The 27,123-nt window shown below is 34.5% G+C and overlaps 1 protein-coding gene across 1 annotated transcript; it reads left to right on the top strand.

Moving 5' to 3' along the window:
• The first annotated feature begins 3,326 nt into the window (after positions 1 to 3,326).
• On the top strand, positions 3,327 to 25,993 carry LOC131151626 (patatin-like protein 1). Its single transcript, XM_058102938.1, has 7 exons — positions 3,327 to 3,467; positions 3,577 to 3,758; positions 3,865 to 4,051; positions 24,703 to 24,864; positions 24,997 to 25,299; positions 25,606 to 25,781; positions 25,918 to 25,993. Exons 1-7 carry the CDS (start codon positions 3,327 to 3,329, stop codon positions 25,991 to 25,993), a joined length of 1,227 nt encoding a protein of 408 aa, XP_057958921.1.
• Positions 25,994 to 27,123: the final 1,130 nt, after the last annotated feature.

The raw sequence follows: 27,123 nt of genomic DNA, 5'->3' as shown, positions 1-27,123 counted from the left end.
TATGCTTAGAAATTTACAATTCAAACGGTTGGCATTTCAGAATCCACATGAAAATCATGTATTTATATACATAATATTTCCATTTTTCACCGGTTATTTCCTTAAAAATCTTGATTTAATATATTCATTTTACCTGATTTCTAGAACTATAGCAACAGGAACCCCGAAATGATGCCTATGGCGCTCACCCGAATCCTGAATCAAAAACCCTAGTTTAATAAAAAAAACCCCAAATAACCTACTATTTCAACATTTTCTCAACCTATAAATCTCGAATAAACATTTAAAACTCCTAAAATTAGGAATCCAAACCCTTACCTCAACTTTAGAGCATTTCCTGAAAAGCTTAGTTTAGAAATCTTCTATACTAGATTTGTAGAGAATCTCCCCTAAAACACCCCATCTGTTTCCGTTTGTTGATTCAGGTAGAATCCAGGCTAGAATCTTCGAGAGAAGGCAAAGAGAATGTTTTTAAGAGAGAGAAAATGAAGAAGAATTGAATTTCTTCGCAAAGAAGCTTCCTCCAATCCTTTTATACACGATGTTGCCACGTGGCTTCTTCGATGAGAAGATAGGATTCATCGACGAACCACAGAAGGGAATTCGTCGAAGAGAAGACACATTCGTCGACAAAACTTAAAATCTGAAATTCACTCACTCGGGATCTCTTCATCAACGAGGGACTGAACTTCGTCGACGATCCCTAAAAGAACACTCGTTGACGAAGATAAGAGATTCGTCGACGAGGCCTACTGTTCTTTCTATCAAAATTTTCCCTTTTTCCCTTATTATTTATTTATCTACTCTATTAATTATCTTTCCTAATTACTTTAATAGTTATAATTTTCTGGGTCTCTACAATCAACCTATTCATATATCCATTAATGCATTTGATATGTTTTTTTTTTAATTTTAGGTAAAGTCCAGCAACACCCTATGAGTTTTCTCAAAATGACACTCCACCCCCTATGTTTTTAGAAACTACAAAAAAAATCCCCTAAGGTTTAATTTTATTTACAAAATGAACATTCAGTTAGTTGACTGTCAATCAACCATTATGTACAATAAAAAAAATATATATTTATCATTAATAAAATAGTAATTTTACCCTTCCACTTAATTTTCATAAGATAAAATAAGAACATAACATTAACTTAATCAATTAAGTTGGACAAATTGATCGGTTAATTACAATATATTTTGAAAATTAAGATTACAAGTGATTTGAACATTTGTGGATTAAGCTAAACCAATTAGTTGATATAAGCATGACAATTACATTATTAATTTTAAAAAAATTTAAAAATTTTGAAAAGTAAATAATACTAATAATTCAAACGAAAATACTTAAATAACTATAGTGTTACAAAATATTTGCTATACACATTTCATGAAAATAAAATGACTAAATATATCCTTACCAAATAAAATATAGTTCAAAAAATTGATTTTATTTAGATGATTGATCAAGTTGTGACTTTTTTTTTTTTTTTTTTTTGGATTTGACTAAGTATCATATTTAATAATTTATAAACTTGAATAAAATCAAGAAAAGTAAGGTGAATTATCCCAAACATTGGTTAACCAATTAATATAAATTTAATTTTTTAATCCATTTCGCATTCATGTTTTACACATAAAAGAATTAACATTTTGTTTTATAGTTTTAATTTATAAAGAATGAATTTTGAAATTTTATTTTATCTTTTTTAGCATTATGTTTGATAACTAACTTGGATTTAAAAATTTTGAACAACGTTATATTTGTTTTATGATGTGTTTAGTCATTAATTTTTATAGAAATTATATCTAATACAAATTTTTGTAGTATTAAAATTACTAGGTATTTTATGATTTATTAATAATTTTATTTTTTATCATATCTCTTTTTTTAAAATTAAAATAATAAATTTTTTTCATTATGATGATATCAATTGGTTGATCAAAAGCAATTAGATTGGATAGACTAGTTAATTTCAGAATCAACTAGGTATTCAAGTTGCTTAGCTAGGGGTTCTTTGATATCAGTGCAAAAAATTAGAGAAATGAAAATCGAACACGAAAACAAAAAATCAGAACAAAAACTAAAAACTAAAAACTAGCAACCTCTTTGGTTAACATTTATAAAACTAATAAAAATTAAAAACTTAATTAAAAAAATAATAAAAGTATTTTATAATTGATTTTATTATTATTTTTAGATTTATGTATATTTAAACTATATTTAAATTCATATGATTATTTAAATTTGATTTTAATTTAAAAGTATAAAAAATGAATAATTTAATTCAAAAAAACTGTTTCTAGACATTAAAATTTAGCAAAACAACTTAAAATCATGAAATCTGATCTGAATTTTTTAGCAAACTGCTGAAAACTGGCAACAGAAATTTGAAACTAACAACAAAAATAAATGTGTCTTTATAATTTTTTTTCACTCTAAAGAAATCAAAATAGAAAATAGAAAACAACAACAATACCAAACAAATCCTTAGTTTTCAAGACATTATGCTGATAATTTTTTTTAAAATAAGTTTCATTTTTAAAATATCATTTTATTATGGTTGATATAATTTTTTTTGTCAATTAACTGAAAGTTCACTATCTCAATAAAATTAAACCTCATAAATTGTTTGGTAGTTTTAAAAAATAATGATAGTGAAGTGTCATTTTAAGAAAACTTTGGAATATTGCTGATACAAGATCTTGAAAACCACTTGCCTCTCTGATACAAGATCTTCACAACATTATTTTTTCTTAATTTTTATTTTTATTTTTTAATTTGGTGCTGTTAACAACAGGTTGGATTCATCCTATAATACATGACAACAAATTGCACTTGCAGCATAAGTAAGCCCAAAAAATAATAATAAAAAATTGGCTGGATTATCTGAGGAAGCTTACTTACTGACATCAGGGAGATGGGAAGACGTCATCAAGAGATTATAAAAATGCACGACGCATCTTCATTTCTATTAAAGTCCTAAACAAATTAAGGTGCGACGAAATGAACATAAATAATAAATGCTGCAGTCAACCCTTCGTCACCAAAATATATATATAGGAGCTGTCACTTGCCAGCTCCTCGTGGGGAACATGCCTGGTACCACGACTCAGCACAACCTTGCACTGCCCCCTCACGCATTTATTGGCAAATGGAATGATCAAACACAAATGGTTTTCTTCCAATTCGTGAATTAAAGCCTATACCTACATCAGTCTATAAAACTCTTTTCAACTCAAGCTAGGTAGCTTGCTAACTGGCTGCTATATGACCTCTGCATCTTTTCTTTCTGACCTCCGCTTGAACATTAGTGTCGCTCCCTATGGGTAAGAGAACTACATCACCCCTCCAAATAAAGTCCCCCATTCACGGCAATCTCGTTACGATTCTGAGTATTGATGGAGGGGGAATAAGAGGAATCATCCCCGGGATTATCCTCGCTTTCCTCGAATCCGAACTTCAGGTAATTAACCTGAAATTTTTGTGTCGATCTATACATGTGCTAACTTTGAGATAACATTAACATAAGCACACATGTACAGCATAAGCTGAACCAGTCTTGCCTATTTCAGGAACTAGATGGTGAAGATGCAAGGCTTGCAGATTACTTTGACGTGATTGCGGGCACGAGCACAGGGGGACTCATTGCTGCCATGTTAGCTGCAGAAAACAAAGACAAGCGCCCGCTGTTTGCTGCCAAAGACATCAAGCCTTTCTACCTTGAGAATTCTCCCAGAATCTTTCCACAGAAGAGGTGCGTGCTTAGTTGATTGAAAATAGATATTTGTATGTGGAATTAATATATTTAGTTAACTTGGGAGTCTCGTTAATATTGTTCTTTAAACCATGATGAGCTGCAGGGGAATAGTTGGCGAGGTTGTGAATCTAGTAAAAGCTGCAGTGGGAGCAAAATATGACGGGAAATATCTTCACGGGCTGTTAAGGCATATACTAGGGGATGCAAGGCTGCATCAGACCTTAACAAATCTGGTCATCCCAACCTTTGACATCAAGCACCTACAGCCTATAATCTTTAGCACTTACGAGGCAATTGTTTTAGACCTTCGCACTATATCCTTTTGCTTTTTCAATTTTTGTTTTGCTTTGTTTTATTTATTTTTTTCTTGTTTGGCATAAATGCGGAATGAAATTCGCACAACAAAGGAATCGAGAGAGGAATGAAATTACTTTTGAATGAATGCAATTACAGCGTTTGATTAGTAACATGGAATGACTGTACTAATTCAGTTTCAATTTCTTTCCAATATTTGGTATTTTTCAATAACTTCTATAATTAAAAGAAAAATAAGTTATTTTTTATTAAAAAAACCCTAATACATAATTATTCAATTTTTTATTAATTTTGTTTATTTTATAATAGTGATTTTAATTTGTTTGGATATTATTTTTTATTGTTGTTCTTGTTATTTTTATTTTATTACTAATTATTATCCTTAAAATAATAGTTATTATTTTTCCTTATTATTATTGTTTTATAGCAATAATTATTATTAATTGTTAATTTATTATTTTATTATTTTTTAAATAATTATTGTCCTTAAAATACTAATAATTATTATTTTTGCACTCTTTATCATTATCTTCCTCGTTGTTATTACTATTTTATAGTAATAAATATTATTATTAGTTTTTATAATTTCATTATTATTAATTATTATTGTTTTTATAACAATAATAACACTTTGTATTATTATTGTTGTTGTTTTTTGTTTTATTATTATTGTTTGTGCACCAGGGTGCCCCTTTTTTATTATTATTTTTTATTATTTTTATAATAATTATTTTACTTAAAATAATAATAAATATTTTTTCATTTTTTATTGTTATTGTTCTAGTTGTTATTATTTTGCGATGATGGATATTATTCTTATCATGGTTATTATTAGTTATTATTTATTATTATTTTTAAAAAAATTATTATCCTTAAAATAATAATTCTTATTATTTTGGCGTCTTTTATTATTTATAATGTTATTGACTTCTTGTTGTTAATATTATTTTAATTGTAATAAATTTATTATTAGTTAATATTATTGTTATTATAATTATAATTAGTTGTTATTGTTTTTATAACAATAACAATTAGTATTATTATTTATTGTTGTTTTTATTTAATTATTATTTTATTATTTTCATGATAGTGATTATTATTAGTGTAATTACTATTTTAATTGTTTTTATAATAGTAATTATCCTTAAAATAATTATTATTATTTTGCCTTTTTATTATTATTGCTCTTGTTGTTATCTTTATTTTACAGTAATAAATATTATTTTTATTGTAGTATTATTATTTGTTATTATTTTTTTTATTATTTTTATAATAATTATTATAATTAAAATAATTACTATTTTGACTTTTTTAGTATTAAATTTTTTTCTTGTTGTTATTATTACTTTATAATAAAAAAATTATTTGTTGTTATTGCAATTACCAATAGTTGTTATCATTTTTATAATAACAGTAATAATAATTAGTATTATTAGCATTTATTGTTGTTTTAAGATTTTTTTTATTATTATAAAGTGAGTCTGATTCCATGAAATGAAGATCGATTCTGACCTATATGAACAAGAATTATGATTCCCCCATTCGCAAGAATTGCATTCCGGTCAGAATATGATGTCATTCTTAATTCTACAAACCAAACGCAAAATTGCGATTTCATTCCTAAAATTTGATTTCATTCCAAACCTGATTCCATAAAGCAAACTAGGGATTAGGGTACATTTGTTTCAAGGCAAGGGTTTGCAGGAATTGTTTGGACTAATTATAGTACTAGATTTATTGTTTATGATATTTATCCTGATCTATGTATAGATTGTCATTTATAAATGATAGTATAATTTTTTAATTGACCAAAATAACCTAATTAATGGAAAGAACAACATGACAAAGAAAAAAAAAAAAAGGCAAGGAGAGTCCAATACTTTTGGTTACTAAGATTGCTTAGCCATTGTTGGCCTCAAGGGAGACAGGCTAGTCCTATACCATGTAAATGTCTTACGATCCTCACCATTGGCAAGTCAATTCTATCTCGTGCTTGTATGTGTTGCACCAAACATAGGCCAAGTGCGCATAATCTAACCTAATTTAACTACACCACCAAAACAAATGAACTCTTAGAAGGTTCTCTTACTAGATAGTTTTTTACATCAAGCCCAATACCTTTTATCTTAAAGACTCAATACCCTTGGAGCATAGGTCCAATTTCTCTTTAGTCACTGTCTTTGTCAATATTTCTGTCGAGCTTTTGCTGTCAAGGATCTTTTTAATTGCTAACACCCCTTTATCTAAAAGAGTTTTGATGAAGTGATCGCGGAGTCCGATGTGCTTGGTCTTTGAGTGGAATGCTGAATTCTTCGCCAAGTGTATGGCGCTCTAATTGTCACTATGAAAAACATTCTTCATTTACTTGAAAACCAACTTTGTCAACAAATCCTGTAGCCAAATCATCTCTTTTCTGGCTTTTGTCATGCCTACATACTCTGCCTTTGTAGTGGATAAAGCAATGATCTTCTGTATTTGTGATACCCAACTAACGACAATAAAACCTACTGTGAGGACATATTGAGTAGTGCTTCTTCGGTGATCTATTTTGCTGGCAAAGTCTGCATCTACATATCCATGCAATGTCAGATCACTTTTTCCAAAGCATAAGTATTTTTTAATTGCACCTCGAAGATATCTTAATATCCATTTAACCGCTTCCCAATGAATTTTTCCTGGATTTGACATGAATCTATTGACGGTTCGCACTGTATAATCGAGATCTGATCACATGTAAACCATGGCGTACATCAAACTTCCTATAGCTGAAGCATATGAGATATTGTCCATTTCTTTCTTCTCTTCCTATGACTCTAAAGACAGAGTCTTCGATAATTTGAAATGGTTGGCTAATGGTATGCTAACTGCCTTAGAATCACTTATATATATTGAATCTTCTGAGAACCCACCTAATGTACTCGGTCTGGGAAAATTGTAGGATTCCCTCCTTTTTGTCTCTACTTATTCTCATCCTAAGCATCTCCTTTGTTGACCCAAGTATTTCATCTCAAATTCAGTGGACAACTACTTTTTTAATTTTTCGATCTTATCCATATCTGGTCCTACGACTAGTATGTAATCAACATAAAGTAAAAGAATTATTTAACCTGATTTATACCTCTTGAAGTAGCAACAATGCTCAGCATTGCACTTGCGGTAGTCTTTCTTTTGCATGAAGTCATCAAATTTCTTATACCACTGCCTTGGAGCCTATTTCAAACTATACATACTCTTATTCAACCTGTAAACAAGTTTTTCTTTGTCTTTCTCTGCAAAGCCTTCAAATTGATGTATGTATATCTCCTCCTCTAGATCACCATGGAGGAAAGCAGTTTTTACACCTAATTGCTCTAGGTGTAGATTCTTTGCTACAACAATGCTCAAAATTGATCAAATGTTGTGTGTTTAAAAACGAGTGAGAATACTTCTAAGTAGTTAATGCCTTTTATCTGTTGGAAGCCTTTGACCACAAGTCTTGCTGTAGAGACCTAGAAAATTTAAATAATAATAAAAGCAAAGAAAAGATGGAAGATGGTTTGGTGTAGAGCAAACCGTCGATGATTTGGTGGGAGGTCAGAAAATTGTCTACAGTTTTGAGTTACGCAACTAGGTAAGGGTAAAATGGTGAAAATAGGTTTGGTTAGAAACCAAACCATCGACGATTTTAGGAAAATCGTCGATGGTTTTGCTACAGGTCAGTGGGCTATATAAGGAATTCAAGTCACATTTTTGGGAGAAAATCATATTTCTCTACTTCTCTCTCTAGGGCTGTGACCCTCCCTCCCTCTCTCTTCGATTTCCCTCTTGAATCAAGCCCGAATTAGTTAGAAAATATCATTTTGAGATTTTAGTGGCGATTCTCCGTCATTTGATCGAAGTAGTTTTGTGTTTTGGGGTTTCCAAGCACCACTCCAAAGTTGAGGTAAGGATGATAACTGTGTTATTTGCTTAGAATTTAACTGATTAAATGTAATGTATGGACCTAGGGATGTTTAAATGATTATATTTATGGGGTTGAGTTGATTGAACTTGGGAAAAATAATTTCAGGATTTTGAGCTCCGAACACCGCAAACGTGGGTTTAGAGATCTTAGCAGGCACCCTCTCAACAAGCAGGTAAAGGAAATAAATTATAACATATATTTTAGGGAAATTAACTGGTTGACTTAAAGTATGTGAAAATGAGAACATGGTATATGGTTTTGGAAAAACTATGATATGGGTATTTTCCCTATGATTATTATATTATGATTATCAGTCAAAAATTATGTGGCATGAGGAATATAGAATAACAGCTTTATATTGGGGATGTGATTTATACTGAAATATATGAGTTACTCTGAGAAATGATGATATGAGATATATATATATATATATATATATATACATGATGAAATATGAATACAAAAATGTTGAAACGAGAACCTTGATGGATCAGTGATATACAGAGAGCACGGTATCGTTGCAAGCATATGTGTTAGTGTAACCACACGTCTTAGATAGAACGTGGCAGAGATAGTCGATTGGGCATGTGAAGAGTAGAGTTATCCCCTGGGGTCCGAATCAGGATTGAGTAGGCCAATCGTACTATAGATGCATACAATTTTGATCTAACCTGGTAGGCCAACCACAGTTAGGTCCTACCTTTGAGTCGCACAACCCGGTCATGTGGGGTGAATACATGATGATGTGACATGAATGTCCTCATGATGGTTCCTCATTACAAACACGATAATTAAGTTACATGTATGATAAACATCCATGATCTACAGATGCATCATGTTATATACTAGTGGATGCTCATGAGGTAGAACATGTTTATGAAAAGTGAAATGAAAAATGAACAACTATGAGTTACAGACACATAGTGTTATATACTGGTGGATACTCATGAGTTAGAATATGGATATGAGAAATGAAATGAAAAATGAATAGCCATGAGTTACAGAAGCGTTGTGTTATGTACTGGTGGATACTCATAAGCTAGAACCTGAATGTTAGAAATGAAAGCTTATGAAACTATGTTTACATATATATATATATATATATATATATATGTGTGTGTGTGTGTGTGTGTGTGTGTGTGTGTGTGTGCACATATCTTTATGTTTTTATCAATTGATATAATTATTTAAATGACTGTGTTATGATATATCAAAACTCATGTTACCACACACTGTCAATAATTTATTCCATTTTACTGAGAGGTGTCTCAGCTAGAATTTAAACATTACAGGAATTCAAGTCAACTAAGCGAAGCAAGCTTCGAGGTAGAGGAGATTTAGTACTTTAGTATTCAGGGAAAGTGATTTCGAGTTAGGGATATGTTCTGTATAACCCCTAGAGTATTTTATGGATTTTTGAGGATGTATATATATATGTGTGGAGGTTCTAGAACTCTAGTATTGTATATGGGACTCAGACACTTTATGTATTTTGTTGCATAGATAGTGTGTATTTACGAGCAGATATATCCCTGGTATTCCACTATGGACCGGGTTGACATTGTTATCATGGTATCATATATATTTGATAGATAATTGATTATTGTTTATTATTGTTAAGAAAAAAATGGTAGGAAAATGGGGGCGTCATAGTTTGGTATCAAAGCCTAGGTTGGTAGGTTTTGCAGACTTCAATGGAATACAATACCAGAGTACAAGAATGGATTTTGATGATAGTAGGAGATGGGTAGACTGGTATTTGAGTTAGTCATTGTTGGAGGATAAGACGGGAATTTATGGTTCTATCTTGCAACCTGAAGGCAGGAAATTCCGTGGTGGTTTATGTGATTTTCCTGGGGTGACAATTTCAGGAAAGTCATGGTAAATTATCGCTGGGTCTTGTTTCTAAATGGTAAGACTGAATCTTAAATTGGGAATGAGAATGTTAAGATGAATGATTATAGGAGAATATCTTATGGTTCTTAGTATGATGAATGTATTAGTTGTGTTATGATGATAGAGTTTGAAGACCATTTTGTGCCATTTTTAGGGATGGACCGTGGGAACAGCAATATGAATGCTGGTGGTGTTGATGAAGTAGGCCCTTTTAATTTAGGTGGTGGAGATTCTAATGCAGTGCTACGTAGTGTCACCCAGCAAGTGATATCATAAATAGCTAGGAATTCATGGGAATGGGACTGCACAATTGAATAGTTTACACGTATGAATCCCCCAGCATTCTCAGAATGAACCGACCCGTTCATGGCAGAGAACTAGGTCCAAGAGATTGAGGATACATTGTTAGTTCTCCCTTGCACCGATGAGCATAAATTTCTATTTACGACATTTAAGTTGACAGAGGAGGCTAAACACTGGTAAAGATCAGCGAAATTGCTAGAGGAGCAGAGGTCTATGCCTATAGCTATGACCTGGAGCCGCTTTAAGGTGATATTTTTTAGCGGTATTTTCCCACTGCTACCTGAAATGCTAAAGCGACAGAATTTTTGAATTTGACCCAGGGACACGTGATGATACAACAGTACATCGCTAGATTCATCGAGTTGTCTCATTTTTCCTTATACATTGTGCCAGATGAGGAAAAGAAGGTGAGGAAATTTGAGAGTAGCCTGAGGCAGGACATTTATGAGCAGGTAGTGGCTTTCTTGATATAGAATTTTTCAGAACTAGTCGATAAAGCCACAGTGATTGAAACTAGCCTACAGAGAGGTGCTGGGGCACAGAAGCAAAGGAAGAGGCCTGCGCCTCCAGATTTTCAAGTAGGTACCAGTCAGGGGCCTTGGAGGAGGCATGGTGGCAAAGGAGATCATAGATAGGGGATGGGAGACTGAGCTGTACAGGGTAGAACATTGCACCTTCCCTATCCTAGGTGTCACAGGAATCATCTAGGAGAATTTCAGGTCAGAGAGGTGATTTTTTATCGATGCAGTTAACCCGAACACATAACTTGAGACTGTTGTGCACCATTGGACTATGCGCCTGCTCTTAGACCATACCGAGGAGATAACCAGACACCCCAAGGCGGTCAGTAGAGGAATACCACCCTGACGCAGGTCTATGCTCTGAAACCAAGAGACGCTGAGGCGGTGACGATGTAATGACAAGTATTATTACTATTTTGTCATATAAGGCTATTGTTTTATTTGATTCAAGGGTGACTCACTCCTTCATAGCCTGGGATTCTATCAAGTTTTGTGGAATAAAAACTCAACCACTAGATGTCAGTTTATTAGTGTGGCTACGCTGACCGAGATTGTAGTGTTGTGTAGGAAGGTACTCAAAGACTGTCCAGTTAGTATTCAGAGGAGGTCCTTGCCAATTAACTTGGTAGTTCTATACATGCATGGTTTTGAGGTGATTTTCAAAATGGACTGGTTAGCTGCCAATTATGCCAATATTGACTGCTATCAGAAAGAGGTATTGTTTAGACCTCCAAGAGAGCATGAGTATAGATTTGTGAGGACATGTGTGCATGCCCCACCACAAGTATTATCAGCCATTCAGGCGAGGAGGTTTCTTATGTAGGGATGCCAATGGTACTTGGCCTATGTAAAGGAAGTGCCGAAAGGGGAATTAAAGTTGAAAGATATCCTGATAATGATGGATTTTCCTTATGTGTTTTCGGAGGATTTGCCAGGACTGCCTCCTGATTGTAAAGTGGAGTTTTCTATTGACCTAACTCTAGGAACAATGTCGATTTCTAAAGCTCCGTACAAAATGGCAACGGCAAAACTAAAAGAGTTGAAAAAACAACTACAGGAATTGTTAGACAAAGGGTTTATCAGGCCCAGCATGTCACCCTGGTGAGCGCTAGTATTGTTTGTGAAAAACAAAGATGGGTCAATAAGAATGTGTATTAACTATAGAGAAATAAATAGAATGATCATTAAGAATAAATACTCGCTTCCACACATTGATGACTTATTTAACCAGCTTTGAGGACATAGACTTTCTCCAAGATTCATCTACGATCCGAGTACCACCAAGTGAAGGTCAAGGCAGAGGATATTTCAAAAATAGCGTTTCAAACTTGATATGGCCATTATAAGTTCTTGGTTATGTCATTCGGACTGACAAATGCTCCTACGGTATTCATGGATTTAATGAATGAAGTTTTTCATCAATACCTGTACAGTTCGTTCTGGTTTTTATCAATGATATTCTAATGCATTCAAAGAGCCCTGAGGAGCACGAGGAACATTTGAGAATAGTTCTTCAGGTACTGAGAGAAAGAAAATTCTATGCCAAATTCAAGAAGTGTGAGTTCTGATTAAAGCAAGTCACTTTCCTTGGACACGTGATATCCAGGGGTAGGATTTCTATGGATCTGAGCAAGATTGAGGCAGTGGTGGACTGGAAAAGACTGAAAAATGTGCAGGAGGTCAGGAGTTTCTCAGGATTGGCAAGATACTATCGCTAATTTGTAGAAGGCTTCTCTAAATTGTCAGGCCCTTTGACAAAATTGACTAGGAAAAGTGTGAAGTTTGAATGGACAAATGATTATGAATATAGTTTTTAGGAATTAAAGCAACGACTCATCACTGCATCGGTTCTAACAATTCCTTCGGGAGAAGAGGGTTTTGTAATCTACAGTGATGCATCACACAAAGGGTTCGGTCGTGTGCTAATGCAACAAGGGAAAGTTATAGCTTATGCTTCACTGTAGCTCAAAGAATATGAAAAGAATTACCCTATCCATGATCTAGAGTTAGCAACGGTGGTTTATGCGCTGAAAATATAAAGGCATTATTTGTGTAGGGGTAGGTGTAAGATATTCACATATCATGAGCGCCTAAAGTGCTTTTCACACAAAAAGAATTAAATATAAGGCAGAGGAGGTGGCTTGATCTGATTAAAGATTATAATTACACCATTAGTTATCACCCAGGAAAAGCTCATATGGTAGCTAATGCTTTGAGCCATAAATTAGTGGGTACATCCGTATCAGCAATGGTGACTCAACATCCAATCAGGATGGATTTACAAAGGCTTGGTGTGGTGTTGGTAGAGGGAAATCACTAAGCACTAATTGCTAATCTAGTACTTCATCCCACTTTATAAGAAAGAATTAAAGCTGCTCAGATGAAAGATATGGAATTAATAAAAATTATGGATAAAGTGCAAAATGGTTAGGGAGCAGAGTTTAATATCACAAATGATGAAGCTTTAAGGTTCTGTACTAGATTGTGTGTACCTACTGATATTGAGATTAAGAGAATTATCCTAAAGGAAGTGCATTGATCCCTTTCTACAGTGCACCCTAGAAGCACTAAGATGTACAGGGATCTTCGAGACTCATTTTGATGGAGTAACATGAAGAAAGAAATCGCTGAATTTGTAGATCAATTTTTGACATGCCAGCAGGTGAAAGCTGAGCATTAGAGACCAGCAGGATCATTGCAACCACTTCACATTCCTAAATGGAAGTGAGAGCATATTTCTATGGATTTTGTCACAGGGTTATCGTTAGCATTGCATGGATAGGGCGCCATTTGGGTAGTCATTGACCAATTGACGAAAACTGCCCATTTCCTTCCAATTACAATTAACCACTCCATGAGTAGACTGGTAGAGTTGTACATACAAGAGATAGTTAGATTGTATAGCGTGCTGGTATCCATTGTATCGGACCAAGACCCACTGTTCACATATCGTTTCTGGAGGAGTTTGTAAAGAGCCATGGGTTCTCAGTTGATGTTCAGCACAACATTTCATCCTCAGACCGATGGACAGCCATAAAGGACCATACATCAGCTGACATTCAGCACGACACTTCATCCTCAAACCGATGGATAGACAGAAAGGACCATATAGATACTAGAGGATATGCTGTGTGTGTGTTGGACTTTGGAGGTAGTTGGATACAGTTTATGTCATTGGTTGAATTTTCTTATAATAACAGCTACTAGGCCAGCATCGGAATGCCACCGTATGAAGCATTGTATGGTCAAAGGTGCCGATCTCTGTTATATTGGGATGAAATTAGTAAAAGGTAGGTTTTGGGGTCAGAAATTGTTTAGTAGACCTCTAAGAAAATTAGACTTATCCGAGATAGGATCAAAACAGCTCAGAGTCGACATAAAAGTTATTCTAATACCCACCGATGAAAGCTGGAGTTTAGTGTTGGGGATCATTTATTCTTGAAAGTTGCACCGATAAGAGGAATTATGAGGTTTGGGAAAAAGGGTAAGCTGAGCCCTAGGTTTATTGGACCATTTAAGATATTGGAAAGAGTGGGTCCAGTTCCCTACAAGTTAGTGTTACCACCAGTACTGTCCAAAATCCATGACGTATTCCACGTATCTATGTTGAGGAAGTACGTTCCAGATCCTTTACATGTGATCAGTTATAAGGCACTGAAGCTTAAGGGTACTCTATCATATGAAGAAGTACCAGTACATATTCTGGATTCGAAGGAATAGGAATTACGCACAAAAAGGATTCCACTAGTAAAAGTATTCTGGCACAATCACGCAGTTGAAGAAGTTTCATGGAAATTGGAGGATAAGATGCGTCAGAAATTATCCATACTTGTTCAGCAAGACCTTAGAATTGAACTAATAAGAGTAAAAGTAAATGACAGTGTATGTCTAATGACTTGTACAATGTAGGGTAGTAAATGTTTTTGCTTTTGGTTATTAATAGTTTTATGAGAGTTTTCTTTCTATGTAATTGATTGTAATCCCCCATGATCCTCCTCTATAACCACAGTATTCCTCTGCCATAAGTGAGAGTAATTAATAAAATTTTGGTGTTTTTCCTTAAGATTGGTTTCGTCGATGAGAACTTACCGAGAGGGTTGATTTCAGGGCCTGAAACTCGTCGACGAAAGTTATGTGTTCGTCAACGAACCTCCTTCTTGGACTCGTCGATGAGGTCACGTGGCCAGAGGCCTATAAAAAGCCAAAAATGACATTTCAACGAGAGAATTCTTTTTTCCCTCTCTCTCTCTCTCTCTCTCTCTCTCTCTCTCTCCCCCCCCCCTCCCCTGTTTGGTCTTCTCTCCTCCTCTCTACATTTTTCGCTCCATTTCTCCCCGTTTTGATGACCAGAAGCCACCACGTTGATCATGGGGAGATTCTCTATAAGTCTATTGGAACAAATTGTTGATTAAGGCAACTTGGGCACCATCCCAAAATCAGGTTAAGTAGATTATGTAGGTATTTACAGTATTATTTGGTTTATCTGAACTCACATTTTGTGTTGTATGAGAATATACTTGTGTTTTGTGGGGTAAAATTAGGGTGTTATGATTTCAGGGTTAGGGTGTTTTTGGGACCTTGCAGGCATAAGTAGAGGATCTCGACAGATATTTTTCTAGGAACCTAGGTAAATTATAGTTTAGGAATTTATAAGTAGGCAGGTTCAGGAAATAAGAGTATGATGTTTTACTAGAAAATTTGCATATATGTAATTGCAAGATTTTGAGGTTGGTACGCCAAGGACGTGAGGGTTGAATTGGAAGCAAGCCTCCCAATCAGATTCGTAAGGGGAATAAATTATGTCAGGTATTTTCACAAGTTTAACTGATTAAAATGGAGCATGTGATTACAGAAATATTAAATATGATTTTGCTGAAATATCAGGCTTATGGTAATAGAAAGTTTGAATTAATTATTATATGTATGTTTTGGGAAAAGTCAGTCGTTGAATTTAAGTAAGACTTCAGAGTTGGGTATATGATTATTTTCAGCAGAAGAGTATAGTTATTCCAGGCAGATTATTATGCATGAAATATCACTAAAGTTGTGTGACATGAGTAAATAAATATGATACAACATAACTAAACTCATTAGCATATTTTATGGATTTGAACAGTAGAGTATAGATTCATATAGTATTATGTCATAACAGTTTTACCTAGAGATGTGATTTTATACAGAATCATGAATATATATAAGATTTTTTTTTATACAGGGTTAAGAATATATATATATATATATATATATAGAGAGAGAGAGAGAGTAGTCGGTATTGTGAAATCATGAAATATGGATATTATGGTATGACAATTCAGCCGGCCAAGAGTCGCGTCAGTTCTGCCGGCTTTATGCCATGATCAGTTATGAAAGATAGTGTATATAGAGTTATGTAGATGAGTATACCAGAATCTCTCCTCATATATGGGTCAGTATGAGGTTGTATCCTCCTCGTATACGGGTCAGCATGAGGATGAGTATAGCAGAGTCCCTTCTAGTATATGGTCCAGTATGGGGTTATCCTCCTCGTATACAGGTTAGCATGAGGATGTGTATAGCAGAGTCCCTCCTCGTATACGGGCCAACATGAGGTTGTATCTTCCTTATATACGAGTCAGCATGAGGATAAGCATAGTAGAGTCCCTCCCAGTATATGGTCCAGTATGAGGTTATCCTCCTCGTATACAAGTCTGCATAAGGATGTGTATAGCAGAGTTCCTCCTCGTATACAAGCCAACATGAGGTTGTATCCTCCTCGTATATGAGTCAGCATGAGGATGAGTATAGTAGTGTCACTCCTTGTGTATGGGCCAACATGAGGTTATCCTTCTCGTATACAAGTCAGCTTGAGGATGTGTATAGAAGATTATTAGAAAGTTATGATATGACAATTCTAAATAGTATTGTGATATGACCGTTCCATATAGTATTATGATAAGATAGAGCTATACAGTATTATGTTATAACAGATTATTATAGAATTGTGTTACGATAATTTTATGTAGCAATATGGTGCAACAGTGTTATATAAGGTTATGATTATATATATAGAAATATGATTCTATACTAAGTATGAATACATATAGAAATATGATTTTATACCGAATTACAGTTATTTAACCATGTACATAGATTTATGAACACAAATTAAATATTGTGGTAAAATATGTTTTGCGAAGGAAATATGTATTCTCAGATATATAAAGTGTGACTACAACATTAAATGATAGTTCAGGTAAAGTTTAGTAATCAGTGGATATATATTATTTGTCACATAAAACTCAATTGCCACACACTGATAATAATCTATTCCGTCTTATTAGGTGATGACTCACCCCATGAGAATTCTAACATTTTACAGATTCGCGTGAAGGATAGCAGTAATTAGAGTAGCACAATGAAGCGTGGGTGGAACTCGGTTTAAATTTCATAATTATTGCAAATGTAAGCAAATTTACTAGTTTACTAGGTTTGTGTTTATGTCAGGTTAGAAGGTCTTATTTAGAACTGAATTATTTTATTATGTTTATTGATTACTGAGCAGTAGGGATTTAATTTGTGAGGTAATAGAAGATATTGTTATATTAGGATAATTTAGCACTCTGGTAATTGGCATTTGACGAGCTCCACTGTCCTAATTAGTTATTATTGTAATATGAAATTTTTAGGATATTACAAATGGTATTAGAGAAATTGAACGAAAATTTTCAAGTCACTACACCAGTAATAGATAGAAAATTTCAAGGATGAAATTTTTGTAAGGAGGGGAGGATGTAAAGACCTATAAAATTTAAATAATAAGGAAAACAAAGAAAAGATGGAAGATGGTTTGGTGTAGACCAAATTGTTGATGGTTTGGTGAGAGGCCAGAAAACCGTCGACGGTTTTGAGTTACCGCAATCAGGTAAGGGTAAAATGGTGAAAATAGGTTTGGTAAAAAATGAAACCGTCGACGGTTTTAGGAAAACCGTAGATGGTTTTCCTGTGGGTCAATGGGCTATATAAAGAATTCAAGTCACATTTTTGGGAGAAAATCATATTTCTCTCCTTCCCTCTCTAGGGTTGCGACCCTCCATCCTTCTCGCTTCTATTTCTCTCCCGAATCAAGCCCGAATTAGTTGGAAAATGTCATTTCTGGATCCCTGCGACGATTCTCTGCCATTTGATTGGAGCAGTTTTGTGTTTTAGGGTTTCTAGGCACCACTCCAAAGTTGAGGTAAGGATGATAACTGTGTTATCTTCTTAGAATTTAACTGATTAAATGGAGTGTACGGGCCTAGGGATGTTTAACTGATTATAATTCTGGAGTTGAGTTGATTGAAATAGAGAAAAATGATTTCAAGGTTTTGAGCTCTAAACGCCGCGGGTTTAGAGATCTTAGCAGGTACCCTATCAGTAAGCAGGTAAGGTGAATAAGTTATAACATATATTTTTGGGAAATTAACTATTTGACTTAAATTATGCAAAAATGAGAACATGATATATGGTTTTGGAAAAACTATGATATAGGTATTTTCCCTGTGACTATTATATTATGATTATCAGTCAAAAATTTTGTTGCATGAGGAATATGGAATAACAATTTTATACTAGGGATGTGATTTATACTGAAATATATGATTTACACTGAAAAATGATGATATGAGATATACAAACATGATGAAATATGAATACAGAAACATGGAAATGAGAACCCTGATGGATCAATGATATACAGAGAACACAGTACCATTGCTAGCATATGTGCTAGTGCAACCACACGTCTTAGATAGAGTGTTGCAGAGACAGTCGATTGGGCCTGTGTAGAGTAGAGTTACCCCCTGGGATCTGGACCAGGATTGGTAGCCCAATTGTACTATAGATGCGTATAGTTTTGATCTAACCTAGTAGGCCAACCATGTTTAGGTCCTGCCTTCGAGTCGCACAACCCGGTCATGTGGGATGAATACATGACGATGTGACGTGAATGTCCTCAGGATGGTTCCTCATTATAGATGCGATAATTTTGTTACAAATATAAGAAACAACCGTGAGTTATAGACGCGTCGTGTTATATACTAGTGGATGCTCATGAGTTAGAGTTAGAACATGTTTATAAAAAGTGAAATAAAATATGAACAGACATGAGTTACAAATGCATAGTGTTATATACTGATGGATACTCATGAGCTAGAATATGAATTTGAGAAATGAAATGAAAAATGAACATCCATGAGTTATAGACGCGTTGTGTTATATACTGGTGGATACTCATGAGCTAAAACCCGAATATAAGAAATGAAAGCATATGAAATTATGTTTATATATATAAATATGAATACATATCTATATGTTTTTCTCAGTTGATATTATTATTTAAACGAATGTGTTGTGATATATCAAAATTCATGTTGTCACACACTGTCAATAATTTATTGCATCTTACTGAGAGGTGTCTCACCCAGAATTTAAACATTACAAGAAATCAAGTCAGAAAAGCGAAGAGAGTTCCGAGATAGAGGAGATCTAGTACCCTAGTATTCAAGGTAAGTGATTTCGAGTTAGGGATATGTTCTAAATGACCCCTAGAGTATTTTATGGATTTTTGAGGATGTATATGTATATGTGTGGAGGTTATAGCACTTTGGTATTGTATATGGGACTCAGACACTTTATGTATTCCGCCGAATGGATAGTGTGTATTTATGAACAGATATATCCCCGGTATTTAACTATGGACCGGGTTGACATTGTTGTCATGGTATTAGAGATATTTGTTAGATGAATGATTATTGTTTATTATTGTAAAAAAAATGGTAGGAAAATCGGGTTGTCACACTTGCTTTGTGTATTCTTGAACCATCATGCTCTTCTTTTGTGCGGTACACTCAGTTTTTCTAAAGAGCTTCTTTTCCCTTAGGTAACCTAACTAGCTCCCAAGTCCTGTTGTCGGTGAGAGATTTCATCTCATCTTTCATGGCAAGTTCCCATTAGCTAGCCTCATCCACTGCATATACTTCATCATAGCACTATTGTTCACTTGCATTAGTTAGTAATAAGTAAACCAAATATCTCCTTTTCAATATATATTATGAGGTCAAGAAGACCTCCTAAGTACTAAAGTTGTAGTTGGAGTAGGGGTCTATGGAGCTTCAGTGCACCCCTCTATGATAGATTCCTCTATCTGCGAATTATCAATTGTCTGTTATGCCATATTGTTATCAGTGGTATCATCCAACTCTACAATATCGGGATCATTTTGTGCGAGATTACTTGAAGATGTTGCTTCTTTGGACACAACCTTTTCATTAAAACAAAATCTCAACTTCTGCTTATTTTCTTTTTTTGGTCATCCCAAATGCAGTAACAAAACTCATCTTCACCATATCCAATGAGTGTGCACTTTTGATATTTCGGGTCAAGCCTGCCCCTAGCCTGATCACTAATATCCGCATAAGAAACACAATCGAAAACTTTAAAATGTGAAAGTTTTACCTCTTTTTTGTCCCATACCTCTTCTGGTAACTAGAATTGCAATAGTATTGATGGACTTCAGTTGATTAGATAAGCAATTGTGCTGACCGCTTCTGCCCAAAACTGCTTTGGTAAACCTACTTGTAATTGCATGCTTCTAGCTTTCTCAGTCAAGGTTATGTTCATTCGTTCTGCTATTCCATTGTGTTGGGGTGTATTTGGTACGATTCTTTCAAGTCTGATCCTATGCTCGTAGAAAAACTTCTTTAATTCTTTGTCTTCATATTCACCACTATTGTCTGATCTCAACTTTTTGATTTTCAAGCCTACTTCATTTTCCACCATTACCTTCCATTCCCTAAAAATATCATACACTTCATATTTATATCTCAAGAAATAAACTCATACCTTCCTGGAATGGTCGTCAATGAAGGTGACGAAATAGGATTTCGCGCCAATGGATGAGACTAGGCTCAGTCCCCAAACGTCGGTGTGCACCAACTCCAATTTTTATATCTTTGGAGTTTTGTTGCTTGTTTGAAAGCTGACTCTTTTCTATTTGCTGAGGATGCAGCTCTCCTATTGGTCGATATTAGCTTACTGGAGACCTGGTATATTTCCCTCTGAGTTCATGATTTTTAAGCCTTTTTCACTCAGGTGATCAAGTCTCTAGTGCCATAGGTTTGAATCTTCTTTTCTTGCAGCAATTGAAATTGACACACAATTATCTATGGTCATATAAAGAGTACATGTTTTCTTACTGCGTAGATATGTCATTGCGCCTTTGGAAAATTTCCAATTGTTGCCATAGAAGGTTGTAGTGTAACCTTCACTTGCAAGTTGTCCAATAAAGATTAAATTTTTCTTGAGATCTGGAATATATCTGACATTAGTCAAACTCCAAGTGGTACTTGTCAAATTTATTTTTACTTCTCATTTTCCTGCAATTTCATAAGGTTTGTCAACACCAAGATGAACATTGCCAAGGTTACCATGTATATACCTATCAAACAAATCTTTATTGCCTGTTGCGTGAAATGAGGCTCCAAATTCTAATACCCAAGACTTTCCATTTCTTTTCAAAGAGCATATCAATACATCTCTTTCTCCTGAAGAAGAGGCGACATTTTCTTTAGTATTATTTTATGGCTCCTTCTTTTGGGATCGACATTGATTTTGTAGTGTCCAGTCTTGCCATAATTCCAACACTAGAATCTGCCTTTTGCTGTGAAAGTTGTTGGAATTTCCTAAAGCTCTTGATTTGAACCATCTGCTTCTTGATATTCTACAGATGTGAGGATTTTTTTTTTTTTTCCTTCCTGCCACTAGTCAATTTCTCACCTTATGTGACCAAGGCGCGCCCTTGGGAGTTAACAATTGGCTTTCTCAGGATGTCTGTATCATGTAGCAAAGCCATCATTTCTTCTAATTTCAAGGTTTCCTTCCCAACAAGCAACGCCGTGACAAGACTATAATAAGAAGGTGGTAGAGATTCTAGGAGAAGAAGAGCTTTATCTTTTTCTTCAACTTTTACACCAAGACTCGTTAATTGGGTCATGATCTTGTTAGTCATTTATGTGATAAAAAATATTGATTTCTTCCTCTATTCTTAGTTGATAGAGTTTTTTCTTCAAAAATAGTTTTTTGTTAGTGATCTTGTTCTGTATTCCTATTTTAGTTTCTTCTATAACTCAACAGGTGATAATTCGTCAAATACAAAAATATTTAATTTCATTTGACAAGCATAAACGAATAATTCTAACTGTTTTCATTTCCATTCCTGTCCAAGCACCATCCTTGATATTAGCTAGCTTCTTTCTGATTAGCAGTTTGATAAAATCATGTTGAACCAAGATATCCTTAACTATGCTTTGCCATAAACTAAAATTGTTTTGACCCTCATATTTCTCCACGCCAAACTTAGATAAATTATTATCCATTATAAAATAGCAACTTGGAGACTGTTTTTTGGCAAAAACGATCACATCACTGTGTTCGAAATGGCCAAAATAGCTAGCAAGCTAACAGGTGAGAAGAATTAATGAGGCGGCACATGAAGACGACGGTCAGACTTTGCTGGGCACATGTAGACTTCCCGGGATGAATTTCGCAACATAGTTTGTTATCCCATCTTTGTATCTTCGTCCCCAATGTGATGGTATGCTAAGATTTGCAATCGAAGCACTTTGAAATTTTGGACTTTCACTAGCAATGTTTAGGTTTTACGCAAAAAACCACTGTGTACACTCCTTACCCTTTCCAAATGTTCTGATACCACTTGTTAGCATCAAAGGAGTCCATGGATGGGCCTGATACCCATGAGTGAATACTAACTTGACCCAAAAAACTTAAACCTATTGAATCTTGAGCCCAACCATGGATATAAGCACCCATCATCCACTTAATTTTTTCAATCTGAGATAAACCGACAAGTGGAATTCTCTATACTTCATACTCAACTTCATTCTTTGTCACCTTCAAGTATAATTTTTTTTTTTTTTTTTAAAACATAGTTCGTAATTCATTCTTTGCAGTACACCCATCTATCGTGGAGGGTATGACCACATTGACACAGGCTGCCAGCTTGTATAAGATGGTGCACGCTGCTGGGAAGTTAGCAAAGACCTAATTTTTTATTGTTGGCCTAGGCTTGAACTGCACACAAAATTCATTTCAAATCCAAAGAACAATTAACTATCTTGCCAATGTTTTGGGCTCCTACAACACTTTTATTTGTAGGTACTATAATTCAATAAACAATGGTGCGGGGTTCAAAATTAGGTTTCAATTTACAATGAGGGCATAGGCTACTTTCTCCACTCATTAATTAATATCACTGCTATAGACCTCTCAATTGGCGGCCAACATATGCTAAAGCTCCTATTCCCCAATTAAAGGTAAACTAACAACAAAGAATAAAACTGCTATATGTATAGGTAAATACATTCACCAAGTCCAAGCTTAGCTAGTAGGGCGGAGAACTAAGGAAAGTTGTTGAGTTCCTTAAAGACACTTCGATGCTATTCTATTAGCTTGAATTCTAAGATCTCTTCGAACATATTAGATAAATAAATAAATAGAGGGAATCTCTCAATGGTCTTATCTATGAATCAGCTTAAAACTACAACTCTACGTGTTAGCTGTTGAACTTCATTGATATTTCAATATGTTAACATGTCTCGCAAGCCTTTTGCTTTCCTATTTCATATTTTTTAGAACCATAAAGCCCCTAATGTTTCCTTGAGAGAACCTCAAGAATGCGTTTGGCAAGATTAAGATTCATTCCATATCTCCAACACACCATGCATACATACTTTGAAATTATTCCAAGCGAGAATTATATTATATGCTGTGGGGGGCTTTTATAGATATGTTGGACTAGATATTGGGCTTATGGATCTCTACTATAATAATAATAATAATAATAATAATAATAATAATAATAAGAACAACAACAACAACAACAACAACAATAATTGTGGATCAGAAAGTTATTCTCATCTTTTAGGTTCATTCTAAGTGTTTGAACGAGAAAGAGATAGAATCATGTCCTTTTGCTTTAAGTTCTCACAAATGTCACCAAATTGTTAGTATTTTCTTCTCGTTTGCACTTGTCTTTGTATTAGGGTTGGTCCTGAAAACAAATAAAATAGGGTAGGAGTTGTTGGGTTTTTCAGTCCACAAACTTGAAATAAACAAGCGCACAAAAGAAAAATATTGACATTGGAGTTACATGGTTAGGCAAATTTTTTCCTACGTCCAAGGGAGAGAGAGATTTACAATTTCTTAAAAACAAAGGAGGAAGAGATACACACTCACTCAACTCTCAATCTTCTCTCTGCCTAGCCACTTGCGGCGCACACATGCACACTCTTATTTACATAGACTTCTTTTGTTACAATCTTTCCTCTCACACACTGACACATATACATAGGGAAGGAGAGGATCAAACAATCAAACCAAATTATAATTGGCAGGCGGCTAATTTTTGACAATATGGACAGCTGGTGCCAAAAATATTGAAGGAGCAGTAGCTGACTTTTTTTTCCTTATCTTATCTGTCACTTACATTAAATATTCAAATGTGATTGGGTATGGACCCAACAAGAGCTAGGTTTGAGAAAAGGTGCAAAGTGATTGAAGTCGGCATGCATTTTAATTAATTTCTTGATGTTATTGTCCCTTAAAAGTAATGGACTCGTACCCTTGGGGCAATTAGGGTGGTATTGTCTACGGATCAAAGCCGGAGATGTAGGCCTCAAACATTGATAGTGAACTTATTGGCTTGTTTGACTCTTTGTTAAAATGGATTACGCCCCCATGTGTCACTGTTGACTTATTAGACGGCTCCACAAACTTCAATAACTTTACCATAAAATTTGAAAGACTTACCATTATGGAAGAGTATTACAACACTTATTTTAACAGGTACAAATCCCAAAGGATTTTAAAAGTAATAGAGCTTCGTTTTATACTAACAACATAATGATTTTAAAATTTCCACATGATGCAGGCAGCGGTCAATCCATTGGTAGATGCTCGCCTATCAGATATATGCATAGGCACATCAGCAGCACCCACTTATCTTCCTGCCCATTTCTTCGAAAATCAAGACCAACATGGAAACTTCAAGCAATTCAATCTTATTGATGGCGGAGTTGCTGCTAATAATCCGGTAAAGTGCTTTTAACTACGAAAGATAGTTAATTAGTTTGATCATATTGGTAGTTATTTTTGGAAGTACGTACGTAATGCTTGCATGCATCATATCAGACTCATCACTATATATGAATATAAAATTTTGCAGACATTAGTTGCCATTACGGAAGTAACCAAACAGCCGTTCAAGAATAACCCAGATTTCTTCCCAATGAAGCCAATGGATTATCATCGTTTCCTAGTAATCTCCATAGGGACGGGCTCGTCAAAGAAGGATCTCAAGTATAGTGCCAAAGTGGCAGCGAAATGGGGATTCTTGGGCTGGCTGTACAACGATCATTCCACGCCATTGATAGATGTTTTCACCCAATCAAGTGCTGAAATGGTGGACTACCACAACAGTGTTGTTTTTAAAGCTCTTCGTTCTGAGGATAATTACTTAAGAATCAATGTATTTTCTTGATCCTTCTAATTAATCAATATTGCGTAATTATTCGTTTAAAATCTGAAAAATATTAGGAAAAAAAGAAGAAGGATTTCACCTTTTTCATATTTGGTTATCCAGAAAAATGAGAAACAAAATAAAAATTATAGCAAATTAATGAACAAGATTTTAGTTTTATACATCTTTAAGATTTGATTTTTATTAATTTTTTATCAGATTAGAATAATTTTTTTTTTTTTTAATACTGAAAAATGAATTTCTTTCTTTTCTTTATATTTTTGCATGCATGCATGCATTTTGGGGAACGTGCAGGATGACACATTAAGTGGGACACTGGCTTCAGTGGATGTAGCCACAGAGGAGAATCTGGAGAACCTTGTAAAGGTGGGCGAGAGGCTGCTAAACAAACCAGTTTCGAGGGTGAATTTTGAGACGGACCATTATGAACCAGTTGAGAATGGAGGCACCAATGCAGAAGCACTGAGAAAGTAACGTACCAAATATATAATTACGCACCATCTATACGTACATGCATTGCAATAGAATAGTGATGTTGATTGTCATTTAATTTAACTATAATTAGCACTAATTAAAAGTGATTTATATTCTTCTTAACACTTTTAGGTTTGCGAAGCTGCTTTCTGCTGAAAAGAGACACAGGGAAGTGAAGTCCCTGCAGCTCGGTGATGGTTCTAGCTAATTTGAAGTTGCTGCTCCATCTTCATTGTCCACGCGTTGCCTTCGAATATATTTCAATTTATTTGCCGAAATAAATGCATGGGTGTGTAAATTTACATATGCATGTGTGTATATGTTTGTATGGAGAGTGGTATTTTTCACTTGAATAATGTGAACAATTAATTATCAAATAAGTGATCGTAATGAAATCATGCATTCAATTACATCATTTTAGCATTCGATGTATCGGCCAACATTAAGCTCATAATTCCACTCATTTTATGTTTAAGAGCTTAAATTTTGGAGTTTAGATTTGATTTTGTATGAATTTTTTTAAAAAAAAAATTAAGATTTCATTCCAATCAAATGAAAATGAATGTAAAAGGCTCAAGCGAAGGATTTAAGCCACAACAAACAATAGTAGCTTGCAAGTTAAACAAAGGCATGCATACAAACAAAAGTTGGAAACTTATCTCTAGCTTTTAGCTGTCAAGAGAGAGGATGGAATGCAAATTTGTCCACTGCAGTGTTCCAAAGGAGGGAAGAAGTTTGATCCAACGGAATAGGTTGCGTAGAACTTTCCAGGAGACCCGTTGTCTTGTATGTCCGATCTCTATTTTGATGCTGACAAAATACAATGAACTTATGTGTGTATTTAGCATGTGAATAGGACCATATTTGAGACCACACATAAGGGACAAGGAAAATGGAGGCCAAGACGAATCTTAATATACATACATCTGGCGTACTCCATGTAGTGAAGAGCAAGAGGTCAAGAAGAAGATATTTCATTGTATTGCATTTCGTTTGTTAATTTGTCGGTCTTTAATAATGGTCTGTAATATTTGCATGTCATACATGATAGGGTATATATGCTCAAGAGGCCTTAGAATGATCATAGGAATCATCACCCATATAACCTAAAATGTCTTATGCTTATTTACACTGGGTTGACGAAGCACAAAGACCAAAACATGACTTAAATGCACGTCTCGGTCGACCGAACCCTAAGCTATATAAAAGCCTCCGTTGTTCGAACTCACCAGAAGTCAAAATGTTGACTTCACGATCGACCGTTTTGAAATGAAGGTGTCTTCCATGGTCGACCAAACTGACACGTGTCTGACCCCCAACAACTTGGTCGACCGAACC

The sequence above is a fragment of the Malania oleifera genome, chromosome 1 (genome assembly GCF_029873635.1).
Source record: "Malania oleifera isolate guangnan ecotype guangnan chromosome 1, ASM2987363v1, whole genome shotgun sequence".
NCBI classification, from domain to species: Eukaryota; Viridiplantae; Streptophyta; class Magnoliopsida; order Santalales; family Ximeniaceae; genus Malania; species Malania oleifera.
This window is presented reverse-complemented; position numbering and strand designations above follow the sequence as displayed.